The sequence below is a fragment of the Chaetura pelagica genome, unplaced genomic scaffold (genome assembly GCF_000747805.2).
Source record: "Chaetura pelagica isolate M959 unplaced genomic scaffold, ChaPel_1.0 scaffold147, whole genome shotgun sequence".
NCBI classification, from domain to species: Eukaryota; Metazoa; Chordata; class Aves; order Apodiformes; family Apodidae; genus Chaetura; species Chaetura pelagica.
The window spans coordinates 504,780-520,169 of NW_009954194.1; the positions used below are offsets into that span (position 1 = coordinate 504,780).

Here is a 15,390-nt window from a genome sequence, read left to right on the forward strand (position 1 = left end):
TTCACACACACGCACACCGAGAGCTCTCACTCACTCCGGGCCATCTCACTTAGAGTAGGAGTGCCCCACAGGAAGCATTGCCACCAGCAACCCTACTGCAACCCCCTCTTCCCAGTCATCGGAAGTCTGCAGCCCTGTCCCTCACTCCAGTCACACTCTAACTACGGCGTAGAGCAGCGGTGCTCCGGCAGGAAGCATTGCCCTCTGCAACCCTACTGCAACCCCCTCTTTCCCATCATTGGAAGTCTGCACCTCCTCCGTCTCACCCTGTTTGTCCCTCTACCCGCTACCGATGACCCCTACCTGGGTACCCTACTGGGACTCCGCTGTGCGCCAGACGTCTCTGCGCGCCTTACCAGCCGCCCACGCTGCAGCTACTTATTCAGTAAACATACCTTTGTCCGCAATGTAGATGGTCCTTGTCTGCTCCTGTAGTGAGCGGCTGGGAGCGGAGCCCCTACCGAGAAGATCCCGGGGCGCGCCTGGGGTGTCCGTTCCTCAGTCGTTCCCACAGCCGAGCAGAGAGGGTCCCATCTGGGTCGCCAAAATGACGTGCGGAATAACGACTTTAGAACCAATAAGGTTATAAAGAAGGTATGTTTATTCAGCGCTGGGTGCACGGGGGATCGCTCCTCCACAAGCGTGCACCCCCTAGGACTATTGGCAAGGTCATTATATGCCACAAAGTAATACATATTTATCTATACTGTTGCATATACATTAGGTGTCCGAGGATAGGGAGGGATTATTACAATTAATCATTAGCATAGTTGCCCCCCCGAGGTCTTCCTTGTTGCACTTGCGCAGTATCTTCTGGTGGTCGTGGGCAGGGGTCTTTGGGATGAAGGCCGTATGTCTTCCTCGCTGTGCACTTTTCACCTCTTGGCATTCTTTCCTGGGGCCTGCACCAGGGTCTTGTCTTCTCTGCAAGTTTCTGTGGGAGCATCCTCCCACACAATACCTTCCTTCACACTTCAGGCCTTATCTATGCATTCCAAGCCTTATCTATGCTGAGCAGTGCCCTCCTGTTTACTCCTTATGTGTTAGTCCTTTCTACCAAGGGAGGCCATCTGGCTTTCCTCAGATCACTGATATATTTGTTTTCACTATTTTAATGTATAATTTTCTATTAGGATTTCAAAGCTAGCATTGTTTTTGCCTACCAGCTGACAAAAATGCATAGACTAAGATTTCTTAATTTGTCATCACTACTTTTTTCCTCACAGAACTAAAAGGGAACTCCTGGATCATAAAATCCATGTGTATCCACATCATATAATTGTCTTGATCACCTAGCCAGAAGCAGTATTAAAGCCACTATTTCTATTAGGAAGTAATCCAGAGACTTATTATTTGGAGGGCTAGAAATTGTAATTTAAATTAATTTGAGGTATAAGAATTACATCTATGTATTGAAATTACCTTCTTACCATACAAATTTGTCACTAATTATACAAGGTTTGCAGAAAAAACTGACAGCCTTAGCAATCAATAACTCAAAGCTACTTTATAAGGGAAAGTACGTGATAAATTCAAGTTACCTTTTCAAGGAACTCTAGTTAATGTTTATGTACAAAATGTTGTGCATTTTATTAACATGCTCATTACATTCAATAGGTAATAAAATATGTAGTGCTCTATGAATTGCACAAAAGAAAATTGCCAGGCTATAATTTTTTCATGTTCTGTCATTTCATCACGGATAATGTTAAAAAAGTACCCTTTTCAGGGACACTATAACTATACTTCTAATACTGTCTTTAACCAGTACCTAGATACCAATGTTTTACAATTGAGAAAATTATATCCAAGTTAGAAGTCAGTGCCAATTCCACCAACAAGACATTCTCATGTAAATATTCTAAACCTGTGTATTTAGGCTTGTGAGCACTTCAGTGTTCTGTACTGTAATACTTTTTTCCGTCAAGTATCCTGTTGTTTTTTCGCCACAGTCACATCTTCCTTAGGTAAACGAGTGTTTATGTTTTATTCAAACAGCTGTTACACTGAGGTAGAACTACCTCTGTTGCCACCTCTACAGTCAGATCTTAAATACATTAGCTGTCACACTGTAACAATTCCCTTGTTTTTCCTGCTTGTGCACAACCAGACTGTCTGCTTGTGTTGCTGAAGACCACTTAACCTGTGATTTAGTAGGAACAGATAGGCATGTGAGCCTTGTGCTTTAAGTCATGTGAATGTAGTTAGTCCAGTACCAAGGCTCAGTTAATTAATCCTGCCTCCCAGTGGGGCACGGTAGCTCAAGCTCAGCAGTTGCTGATTCAGATTTGGCATTTTACTATATGTATATTCACTTCTTTTCCGAAGGGCTTGAAGGCAAAAGAACACATAACCCTGCTGCTGAGGAAGTATTGTCTTTATTTAATTATAGGGATTTTTCAAATAGAAGTGGGTTTTTTTTTTCTTAAATTAATTACTTCAGTGAAATTAATCTGAAGTAAGATTGTACTTCTTTTATGTAGTTGTCATTCAGAACTTTGTACGACTTGGCCTTTAGGCACTTAAACACAGTTTTAGCTAAAAAAGGACTTTAGAGAAGTCTTCTGTTTTAATTATCTTTGAAAGCTACAGCATTTGGTTGTGACTATGCACTGACATTTAGAGGGTTATATAAGAGCTACCTTTAGGTGTAAATATGAGAATACAGTTGAATATTTTGTGGTTTTTTTTCATTCAGGAAGAGACAACTATTAGAATTTTATAACAGGGTTGTTATCTGATGATAAATGCTGGTTACATTTTCTTGGTTTTTTGATCACCAGTGCAATCTCAGGAGGTGTTCAGCATATGCTCAATATACATAAAAAGAATGTCTTCCTGTAATGGGAATGTGAATAGTGGCTGTATTCAGTCTAGCTCCATTTTACTGTTACAAGTATTTGGTAAAAATTGCATGGATACATGAGTAATAGTATAGTAGTATGATGTGTATGCCCTTTTACTATGTAATACTATGTTGATTCTGGTTTCTGTAATACTAATTTGAAAGGGAGGAGAGAAACTGAATGAAAAATTACTTTTAAAAAACACTGTATGCTGAGGTTCACTAAGCCAGTAACTCTGATGATGCCCAGAGCTACAGGAACATGTAGTGCACTTACATAAAGTATTGTCCCTGCTTCCAGTGATTTGTGTCAGTTTGTTCCAGTCACGGCCAAAGTATCATAGTACTTACTAGCCCTGACTGACTTTTTCTTCAATAATTTTTTCCAATCACTTCTTGAATGTATGTGGCCTTTTAGCAGTACACACGCCTGTGACAGGATATCTGTACTTAGTGGAATATGGCATTATATACTCTTTTTTGTTTGTTTTAACCTGTCATCTCCTAGATGTTTTGTAGCTCAAAGGTGATGAGTGATCATTTGGTATTTACTTTCTCCATTATACTTTTGAATGTAGGGGTGGCATGGATGAGGTTCAGTTTGAGATACTTCAATTTACTTCATGTGTACTGGATGTCCAAGCTGGAATGTAATCCATAGAGCCTAGAGAGTGATTTAGTAGACAAACCATTAGGGATCAAACTCAGCTTTATGAACTATCTAAAATTAATGTCATCTGACATTTGAGCATAATTTGCCTAGTTCCAGAAGACCATCATTACCTTGCAAAGCCTGTGGGCATACTTGTCGACTCCCCGTGGATGTTGCAGGTGCCTATGGCATCTTAAATGGCACCAGATCTCTGAGATTAGGCAAGTGAGTTGAGACCTCAGTGTCACTTTAGTGAGCTAAATGGCTCTGGTTTTTGTCACCTTTACTGACTGGATTTTTGTTGAGGGACTGTAATGGGAGTTTACAGAAATGGCACACCAGTGAACACCTGAATCCCAGTATTTTAATCTCTTACAAAGTTATCTCATGTTTCCTTCTTATTTGTGTCTCTTTCAGAGTTGAAAGTCATCCTTTATTGTGTTACTACTTGGATGGAAGCTTTATCATGATTGGTTATTCATGTTGCTTTTCCATATACCTTTTTTCAGTTCACCCTGCTTAAGGGAGGGGAATCATAACTGCATGCTGTATACAGGGTTTGGTTAAATCTTACAGTTATGGTTGTGATACAGAGAGTTTTTCTTTTCATCTGCATTTGTTGCTTAGGACTCACATTATCTAGTTGTCTGACTGCTGTCTTCATAATATATTTTATAGCTCCACGATTTCTTTCCAGACCAATTTCAGATTCTGTCCGTGCAAGTAGAAAATTTAGATTTGGTCCTTTAAAGTAATTAGAGTACATTATCTCATCTTTGTTTACACTGAACTTTATCTGTCTTTTTACCACGGTTTTTGAGGTTCTTCTGCAACTCCTATAATCAACTATCACTTTTGATACTAATTTATTATTCAAAATTTTAATGGATTTATCCAGTAGGATAGCTTCTAGTACAACACTCTAGAGACTCTTAATTATCTCTATTCTGAAAACTGACTTTTCTTTCTGAGTAGAAAATATATTTAGTCATAACAAGTAAAAATATGAACTGCATATTGTTAGGATGAGAAAATTGTAAAGCAAGTAATATCTCTGCAGCTTCTAGAATACTGTGCTTTTCTTTTTTAAAAGTATATATATAGTAAACTGGGAACAAAACACAACTCTTTTGTCAACATAGTAGGTGCAAAGTAGATGCATGTGAAATTTTCACATGTATTCCCACTGTTGAATTTGCTTACAGCAGAAAATAAATAAAATTTTGTTGCCTGCAGTAGTAGAAACTAGTATTATTAATTCATGGGTACCTGAGGGGCTTGATGTCTTCTTTTCTTAATTAGCAATGTATGTAGGACATACAAATAAATCTTTTAAATTTTAAAAATTCCTCTATCACAATTTCACCTGAAAACTACAGGAGAGTAAGGATTGGATCCAAATGCTTTATTTTAGAATAGGATGAAACAGGCTTCATTTTATCTGTACTTATCAGAAATCTATGTCGAAGGCAAAACTTGTAATCAACATTGTGTTTTAAATAAGTTATAATATTTGTCTCCACAAAAAAGATGTATTTGGTTGTGCAAAATCTCTTTCACCCTGGGCTGTAGCTAAATGAATTATTTTACAGTTTATATTTGCAAGATTTCAAAATTCTACTGTATTAAAAAAAAAAAAAGTCCAGGTAGTGCTCACTGTATAAATGTTTGTTTACTGCATTTTAAAATTGGACAATGTTACTTTATCATCAGCTGTAACTGGATTTTAAAAGATATTTTTGAAGGATAAGGTTACAGATAAATACCCAGAATCATAATTTTAAAGAAAACAATCCTTTGAAAGCACTGAACATATGTCTGCAATTTTAGACTCCTTAAAGACCTTTGAAAATCTGGGATGTGATAAAACATTTTTTTTAAATTGACTATTAATTGTTTGATCTGGTTAATGTGATGTATTAGTTCATATTTTTGAAGCGTATTAGAGATAAAACTTCTGGGATATAAACCTACCAAGCTCTCCTGTAAGTTTTAGACATGTAACAAAAATCAGACAGCTAAATTATCTGTGAATTACATGGACACATGGCCTTTTTTATTGCTTCTGTTGACACAGAATTGTTGACTTAACTTCTGTACTAAAAATTCACCTGGACTACAATGGCCTTAGAACAGACAGGGCATAGATATAAATGTGGGTTGTTTCAAAGAAATCTTGTTTCTTGTATGTTACGTATCTAAAACAGCCTCATAAAATGGAATTGAACTCTGTAAAAGCCTAAGATTTGTGTGGATATTTGAGATCTTAAGGAGTTATAAGAGCATTTCACTGAGACAGAGATTATAAAAGATGAACAGGAGTGACTGTGAAATTAAAAAAAAACAAAGGCCTTTCTACTTGTTTATGTATGTGTGTTAATTTACATTGATTTATCAAAGAATAAGCATAATTCCTTTGAAGTGTTTTCATCTAGTTATCAGTTTTTTAATAAGCAGAAATTTCACCTAATTTAACTTCCGCTGAAAAATAGTCCTCTGTGACAGTATTTGAATACAGCTTAGCCTGATAAATACCTTAAGGATGAATTTGATTCACCTCAGGGAAAAGAAATAAATAAAAATGTATTTCACAAAAATGTCATGCTGGCTGAAAAGAGCTTGTTTCTCCAAAATCCTGCCATTTTCTAGGTACTGTAATTTCCTATTATTTTCCTTGTTCTGTAGGTGATACATGCCCTGAACACCAAGAATGATGAACATGAGGCTAGTATACAGGCTCTGAGAGAGGCTCATGAAGAAGAAATTCAGCAGATTCTTGCTGAGACAAGGGAAACAATTCTCCAGTGTAAAAGCAAAGTTGAAGAAGAGCAATTGCTGAGAAAACGTATTCAGGTCCTTGAATTTGCAGTAGAACAACACAAGAGACTACAAGAAGAAGCCTTGGCAGAGTTAACATTGTGCAAGAAGCAGGTGGAAGAGAGAGAGCCAAGAACAGAAGTGAAACAAGCACAGACGGTTCTTTCTACAGACATGGTAGATACCAATGCAGACTTTGAAAACAAGCTTCTACATTTAAATCAGCAGTCCAATGGACTGCTAAATGAATGCAAAGCATCTAGAAGAGAACATTTAGATAAAAAAGATGCAAAATACAGCTTGGAAGGGCAAGCTTTAATAAATGAAATAGAAAACCTAAAGAGTGAGAACCAGAGAGCAGCTGAAATATATACTCACAAAACAAGCGAACTACAAACCTCTTACGAGAGAGGAAAAGAGACTTTGAAAAAGGCTATGCAGCAATCTGTGATAGAAACCAAGACGAATTGTCAGGAAAGAGAAACGGAGGAAAGGAAGAGTTCAAAAGCTGAGGAAAGTTTTTTGCTGCAGCAGGTAAAGAAACTGGAGGCAGACTTAGAGGAGAAAAGCCAGAAGATAAATGAGAGGAAGAAGCATTCCCAGAAGCTGAAGGAGAGAATACAGGTAGAGTATGAGACTATGATCCCTGTCTGTGCCTATAAAAGGATAAATTATAAATTATTCAAAATTCAGCAGAGGAAGGCTTTTTTACATATTCAGATATTTAGATATTAGTCATATGCTTTTTAAGCACTAAAGCAGTTTTAGAGGCTTAGAAGAGAAATAGGAGATACAGTGCTGAGAGTTTTAAAGAGTTAAGATTATTAGTAACTCATTAGGAGAACTCTTTGAACTCTAGACTTTGTATTCCCTGGAGGATGAGTGAGGTAAAATTTGTCTGTTAACTGACCAGAGCTTTACCTTTCCTCCCTAGAAATGTGAAGAGAACAGCAAGCAGGCATTAATGCTTGAGTATTTACAAAGTACATTCTCCTTTTCCCTTGCAGTTGCCAACAGCTCAGTGCATGGATAGGAAAAAGGTTAGAAAAGAGACCTGAGCTGGCATATTAGGAATCAAGTGCTTTGTGTTATGTAAGTCTTCCAACCAGGGCTTGTACCAAGTGACATTTGATGAAATATCCTTTACACCTGTGTTTTGTGTGCTGAGCCATGAGACTTTCACCAGTAGTTCTCACCTTACTTGTCTAACCTAGCTGGTGTATATCTCATACATTTGCAGCACAGCTCTGTAGCCTCTTTCTGCTACATTGTCCTTTCCATCACATAAAGTCACCTACCAGACCTGTCCCCAGCCCCATGACAGCTATCTTATGTATTAGATAAGAAAACACCTTGAAGGTCATGGAATTGTTAGAGTTGGAAGGTACCTCTAGACATCATCCAGTCCAGCTCCCCTGCTAAAGCAGGATCCCCTGGAGCACATTACTCCGGACTGCATCCAGGCAGGTCTTGAATATCTCCAGAGAAGGGGACTCCTCACCCTCCCTGGGCAGCCTGTTCCAGTGCTCTCTCACCCGCACAAAGAAGTAAATAAGTTTTTCTTCATGTTTAAATGAAACTTCCTATGTTCTAGTCTTAGAAATTTCAGAATAACAATTGTTTCCTGATGGGAAAGATTTATCTCCTTTAGAGTCAGAAAACCCCAGAACCCTGTAGAGAGCAGGTCATTGCGTTCAGCTGTTTTCCTCCAAGAAGAACATCTGCCCTCACATCTTGCCTATCAGTACCATTTTGCTGATGGTGCAGCATTCTGGGTCTCTGCTTTGAGGATGTTCTTTGGGGGAGTTCAGCCTTCAATGCATCACTGCCTTTTTGTTTCACAAGATCAGAGGGTGAATTGAATACACTTTCCCCAACATTATTCAGATTTCATTCTCTCAGTATGTAGGTATGTGGCAGAACAACCTCTAACTTCTGCAGTAAAGTAGAGAAGATATAATGAATGGCAAAGCTAAGCTATTTCTTTTACATTGAGTCAGGGAAATCTGTAATATCTGTTTCAATAAGAAAACATGTCCTGGCTCTGTAGAAGTTGGAAGCTATAGAGGGGAAGAAGGAAAATTAAGATCCTAATTTCTTGTGGGTACTTGAAGTAACATTCAGGAGGAATGAAAAATGGAGACATGAAAATTTATGCATATGGTTTACTGTTCTGAATGTGTAAGAAATTAAGTACTTTAGAAATAAATAATATATAACACTATAGGAACTAGAAATAAAGTGGTAGTGTCACTAGCAATTAAATTTCTAAATTTAGTATCATCTACATAAAACAAATACTTTCTGAGGGACATATGTTCAACTTGTACATTTCAGATCCTCTAAGTCTATAGAATGAGGCTGATTTACACACCACTGGAGCATATTACCTTGAATCTTTAAAAAGATTGCATCAGACTAGGATAAATCTGGAAGAAGGAAAACAGTTAGGCACAATGTTAATTTGTTCCTCTCCAGTTCAAATTTAAACATAGAAGTTTCTCCTTTCTAAATTGGCTATTTCTTATGCCACCGTTTTTTTGAGAAAGCTGTGGAAAATGGCAGGCTGCAAAATAGAAACATTTATTTAGTCAGCAGTACCTCTGATCATTGGTAAAAACTAGTAAGGAAATCTTTTGTAAGTCTTGAAAGATAAAAGGACTGATGTTTAAACAAGGTGACTTTTCTGTTTCCTCCTTACTGTATGCCAAGAGGTTTGAGATCTTTAGATTAAAGGCATCACATTAGTGCACATTTATTAATATTGCTGTGGAAGAGAGAACACGAAGGATGACAAGTGATTAGGTCTGACCTGTTTAGTCTAGTTTTGGAATAATTTTGTCATATGCCAGAGCTAGAAGGAATAAGCTTACCTTTAAGTTTTCAATTGCAGAGAGTGTTAAATACAAATTAGGTTTAATCCATGAAGTTTTACTCAAGATTCATAATGAACAAATGGCAACTCTCTCAACCTGTCTTCCTAGCAGAGGTGCTCCAGGCCTTTGATCATCTTGATGGCCCATCTCTGGATCATCCAGAGATGGTCTCTGGACCCTCTCCAACAGGTCTTGTCCAAACAATTTTTCTTGTGCTGAGGGCCCCAGAACTGTACGCAGTATTCCAGGTGGGGTCTGACCAGAGCAGAGTAGAGGGGAAGAATCACCTTCCTGGCCCTGCTGGCCACACTTCTTTTGATGCAGCCCAGGATGCAGTTGGCTCTCTGGGTTGTGAGTGCACACAATATATGGCACACATGGTATGCCAAAAGTGCTGAAATCAGTGTAATTTTTCTTTTAAGATTAATGGCTCTTGGGTTGTTCTACAGCAGTCAATCCTGTAAGATTCCCAGATCTCTGACCTCATCCTGTGGAACACTGACTAATGTTCATAACCTGAAGTACATGAGTTGCTGCAATGACAGCAAAGAAACTATTGGCATCCTTGAGCTACATCAGAGCAGAGTATTCAACCACTTCTGTAACCAAAATGAGAACAAGGTCCAAGGCAGATTTCTCTGTTGAGGTCAAATTGGAATACTGTTTGTTTGGGTTTTGTTTTGGTTGTTTTTATTTAATCTATTAAAAAAAATACAAAACCAAACAAACAAAAAACAAAACAACAAAAAAAGCCACCACAAAAAAACCCAAACTGAACCAAAAACCACAAAAAAAACCCCACAAAAAACCCCCCACCAAAATGAAAAAAGTTATGCAGAAATAATACCAGGAATATACTCAGTACAGTGAGGAATGTATGCATCCTGTCAGTTCCTCTGCACAATGTCTCCACTTAAACAATTGTCCAGCCCTGAATCTTTTTTGTTTTTAGTTCTCCTAAAATACTGTTACACTAACATTCTGGAAAATCAGACCTGGCATCAGACACATAACAAAAGCCCATTGTCCTATGTACTTTTTCACAGAACTAAGTTTGTCTTTGAGGAAGCCAGCATGGCTGGAAGTGAGTCACACACCCAAGCTCAAACTAGAACAGCAAAAAGTCCCCATCCCTCGACCTCAGAAGAGGCATGCAACCCTGAACTACAGTTCTACATTATTCATTAAAACAAAGTCAGTATTTTTCAATGGAATATATCCGCCTAAATAGTATATTCACTATGCAATAGACTACTGTGACCCCAGAATTCTGTCTTGGTTTTGTCCCATTATATAGCTAATGTGTTTTATAGAATATGGAAACTAGCTATTTAAAAGAGGATATGAATAAAAGACCTAGGGGACTTGCTTTGTAAAGGCAAGCATCAGACCCATAAGGAAAAGATATGTCTGAAGGAGTAGCTGTTAAATGGGCTGGAAGATCTTCTAATGAAGCATACAAAGAAAATCAAGCCAGTCTAAAACTTCATGGAAGTGGAAAGAAAAAATAGAGAAGGTAGGAATGTTCTTCTATTTATAGATACACTAATTCATCTGGGTTTAATCTTATTGGTCACAGTGACATCATTTGAATTATCCTCACTGGAGGCACTTTGAATTAACATAAAATGTAAGGATTTTCTCGCTATGATCTTACAAAAAAAAAAGTAAAACTGATGTATTTCTGTGAAAAGCTCCACATGCAGGAAGGTGAATTTATCCTTGATGTGATAAATGGCCTTCTTAGCAGTACTTATCCTTGCGTGCTTTGCATGTGGCTGTTGGAGTGATTAATATAAGGTCCTTCCTGGAGAAAAATGTTTTGTGGGCATATTCCAAATTATGACTTAAATTTTCATGGATTGCTGCTGTGAAATACTCAAATGCATTTATTTAATAAAAATTTTGCTATTTTTAGGTAGAGAATCTAGTTCTGCAGGGTGTTTGTAAATGGATTAAGAGTGCAGGTGTTACCAATGAAGTTACAACTAGTTACAAACAAATAGGTGCATATGTATGTCCTTATTTAACTTTAGTCAGAAAGAATTCTTATCTACTTGTGGATCCAGACAGATTACCTGAGCAATACCTTCTCTCAATGTGTTTTAAATGGCTGAGCTGAAATTTTTGCTGCCAGTATGCATGAACAATGACTTACTTAAGAGATTCTTCACAGCATTTCATTTTTATGAGAACAGCTCTCTGTGGCTGAATCCTTTGGCTTCAGGAAATCTGTGATTTGTAATGTTTCTGTGCAGTAGGAACCTAAATGTGAGCTGAAATCTATTGAAATGGAGGAAAACCTTGAAACAAGTGTTTTGTTTTATGCACATGCTTTAATGCTTAGTGAAGCTTACAACTCAGTGCATGCCCAAGTGGTTTGCCAAATTTGGGCTTAAACTGAGGAGAAATTTCTTTTCTGTCTCCTAATGCACTTATGTGTTTGTCAGACATCTTCTAGACCAAAAGAAAAATTATTAGAGCATTTTGTAGAATTGAACAATCAGACTACTGGTCAAGTATTCTTTAGACTCTTTGTGGTGCTAAGAATGTACTTTATCCATTTTTCCATGTTTTAATCCTGCTATGCCTTTCCACGTTCAACATTTACATGAGAATAATCATACTGCTTGTTGAGTAGTTGTGAAGTCATAAAAAGCTTGCAGCTCCTGTCACTCAATGTTGAGCTTTAAAGTACCTTCTAGATTTTTGAGACTAGGAATTGTGTTAAGTGCTCATCAGAGGAATTCATTTCTGCCTATGAAACTACTGGAGCTTACGCATTTATGCAAATGAATTTCTCAAAAAGGAGAGCCTGTGTGAGTAAATTATTTTATCTGATTGTGAAAGTGCTCACATTTATCAAGATGTAGAGATGCAATGCTTTAAGGTACACAGTTACAGTATTGAGTATAAACCTTATGAAGAGGACTTTGCCTTTTGTATAGTGTATTCTTTATGTGAATAAGTTTGTACAGGCATACTTAAAATAATGCCAGGCTGAAGCTCTTCAGGTGAGGCAAATCAAACAGAAACACAAAACACTTCAGTAAAAAAGGCATACCAGTAGTCATTAATGGCTTATAGGCAATAAATATTATTGTTTATAACCATCTCTTCGTAGAGGTTCCTATTCATTAAATAAAAAATCTTGACTTAGTAAAACTTAAATAAAATTACATATTTGTCATTACCAATACTATTTATATCCTCTGACGCAATTAAGGCCTATAACAGCTGCTTGAGAATTATCATATTACTTTTCCAGATAGAAAAATTAAGATATAGAAAATTAAGTCAGTTGGTAGAGATGCAGTGGGAATGGTGCAAACATCTGTTCTTCAGGTGTTAATAAAAGAGATCATTATATCTTCTCCTTTTCTTACAGGAAAAAGTAAAGCGAATTTTGTCCATGCAATATTAATGTCTCTGTGCTTGATTCCATCATTTCATCACAAACTAACAGTAATTCTGTTTTTAAACTGAAATGCTAATGTATTCTTCTTTATTTAACAATGAATTGCAAGGAATACATTACTTTTGCCTGTGCTAATATAATGTCATTCTCCCTGTGATTATCACTTTCTTTGTTTTTAGGTACTTTTTCAGTTATCTTGAATTCTTAAGTCATTGTGCCATAAAAATGAGGGCAGGGAGAGCTGTGAGAATGGACTGTACAGGATTGGGGAGGTGTTAAATTGCTATTTTTCCTGTTTCCTCTGTAGTGTCTGAAAATACGGTAGGATATTTTTTGACTCTGCAAATTGGCATAAGTAAGAGCAAGCACACTAATAGGCTTGTAATATGTGTCACTACAGGGCGTTTCTAGAAGTTGCACATTCAGTCCTTCTACAGGAAATTATTGCTCACATATGCTACAAATCATTGCTACAGGCTTTTGATCACTGTCTTGCAACTGGTGTTATAATTGATTTTTCAAAAGCTATTTCCAGCAATAAAGTGATTATATTGTCTTCAAGTTTGGGTTTTTTTTGTTTGTTGTGTTTTTGTTTGGTTTTTTTACTTCCTCATTGGGATTTTCTTTATGGATGCTGTAAGACAGTGTTTCTGTTGATTCCCTTTTCTCCTAATTGTCCAGTAATTAGTCATCTGATTATTTATATGGTCAATATATATTTATGTTTTTTCAGATCTTGTGGTGACTCTTGCATACTTCATTATTTTTTAACACTAACACCACTTAAAGCAAAACAGCCTGACTCCTTCATGCTGTACAGTTTTCCACCTCAGGGAAGCTTTCAGTAGGAGATTAGGATTATGTGAGCTGTATTATCAAACACTAGTATTAGAAAGAACCAAACCAAACTGTTAACATTTCTTTGGTTGAATAATGCATTAGTGACATTAAAAGACAGTAGCATGTGTTACTGTGCAAAATGCTGTATTATCTAGGTTAATGTAGGAGAAATGTTCTTTCTTTCTTTCTCTTTCTTTCTTTCTTTCTCTCTTTCTCTCTCTCTTTCTCTCTCTCTTTCTCTCTCTCTTTCTCTCTCTCTTTCTCTCTCTCTTTCTCTCTCTCTTTCTCTCTCTCTTTCTCTCTCTCTTTCTCTCTCTCTTTCTCTCTCTCTTTCTCTCTCTCTTTCTCTCTCTCTTTCTCTCTCTCTTTCTCTCTCTCTTTCTCTCTCTCTTTCTCTCTCTCTTTCTCTCTCTCTTTCTCTCTCTCTTTCTCTCTCTCTTTCTCTCTCTCTTTCTCTCTCTCTTTCTCTCTCTCTTTCTCTCTCTCTTTCTCTCTCTCTTTCTCTCTCTCTTTCTCTCTCTCTTTCTCTCTCTCTTTCTCTCTCTCTTTCTCTCTCTCTTTCTCTCTCTCTTTCTCTCTCTCTTTCTCTCTCTCTTTCTCTCTCTCTTTCTCTCTCTCTTTCTCTCTCTCTTTCTCTCTCTCTTTCTCTCTCTCTTTCTCTCTCTCTTTCTCTCTTTCTCTCTTTCTCTCTTTCTCTCTTTCTTTCTTTCTCTCTTTCTTTCTTTCTTTCTTTCTTTCTCTCTTTCTCTTTCTTTCTTTCTCTTTCTTTCTTTCTTTCTTTCTTTCTTTCTTTCTTTCTTTCTTTCTTTCTTTCTTTCTTTCTTTCTTTCTTTCTTTCTTTCTTTCTTTCTTTCTTTCTTTCTTTCTTTCTTTCTTTCTTTCTTTCTTTCTTTCTTTCTTTCTTTCTTTCTTTCTTTCTTTCTTTCTTTCTTTCTTTCTTTCTTTCTTTCTTTCTTTCTTTCTTTCTTTCTTTCTTTCTTTCTTTCTTTCTTTCTTTCTTTCTTTCTTTCTTTCTTTCTTTCTTTCTTTCTTTCTTTCTTTCTTTCTTTCTTTCTTTCTTTCTTTCTTTCTTTCTTTCTTTTTCTCTGCATGTTTTCTCCCAGCTACTTTTTTTTGTTTCTTTTACTTCAGGAGCTCCAGATACAGCTAGAGGAATTTAAAAGAAAATCTCAGTGTGAACTAAGAGAACTACAGAAAGAGAAAGAAGTCCTAACTGGGAAACTTCAGAACTCTTCACTTGAGGTAAAGTGGGCATAACTGGAATGTAGTAATGAAAGGGCTCTTCATTTTTCCTCTGGTCTGACAGATTCTTGATTAGATTTTAATTGTATTTGCTGTGGCTATCATTCAAGAAAATACGCAAGGACTCTAGATAGAAATAACAGAAATTACTGCTCCTGAACATGTGAAGATTTTGACAAGCCTATTTATTTTGGTAAATTTCATATATCAGTCTTTTAAGATATGCTGATGCTTTTTGATAAAGAGTTTAGCTATAGCAGGTTTGGAAAATGACTCTGGCTGTTTGTCTGTATACAGAGCTAAGTGAGATTAGAAGATTATTTACAGCTCTTGTTGATTTTCTGATTGTGTGTGTGTGTGTGTAGACATGTAAAAGTACCTGCTTCTTTGTTTCCTTGAGTAGGAAAATTGAATGGTAAAAGGTCAATAGATCATTGTTTCTGTTCTGCCTGCTTGATGATAAGGGAGAAGATTGGAATATGCAATAATTTATATAAGTAGTTAGGTATCCCTCCCTCTATGTTCTCAAGATAAGAATGAAATAGAGAATGCATTGTGACCCCAAAGTAGCTTTGAGGGTGTCATAGCTTATGTACTGTTGCTCACGCTGGTTACACCTAAGTCATAATGCAAATCTGCAGAAAGAAATTCCTGAGCCAGACTGAGGTAGCTGCGGGGTCGTTCAGCCTGAAGAAAACTC

The 15,390-nt window shown here is 36.9% G+C and overlaps 1 protein-coding gene across 1 annotated transcript in view; it reads left to right on the forward strand.

The window, feature by feature from the left end:
- FAM184B (family with sequence similarity 184, member B) overlaps window positions 1-15,390 on the forward strand; it is a 37,440-nt gene that overhangs the window by 10,145 nt on the left and 11,905 nt on the right. The window contains exons 2-4 of the mRNA XM_010003124.1: window positions 6,183-6,938; window positions 11,109-11,204; window positions 14,580-14,690. Of these exons, the coding sequence (XP_010001426.1) occupies window positions 6,183-6,938; window positions 11,109-11,204; window positions 14,580-14,690 (963 nt within the window). The remainder of the gene's footprint in view (window positions 1-6,182; window positions 6,939-11,108; window positions 11,205-14,579; window positions 14,691-15,390) is intronic.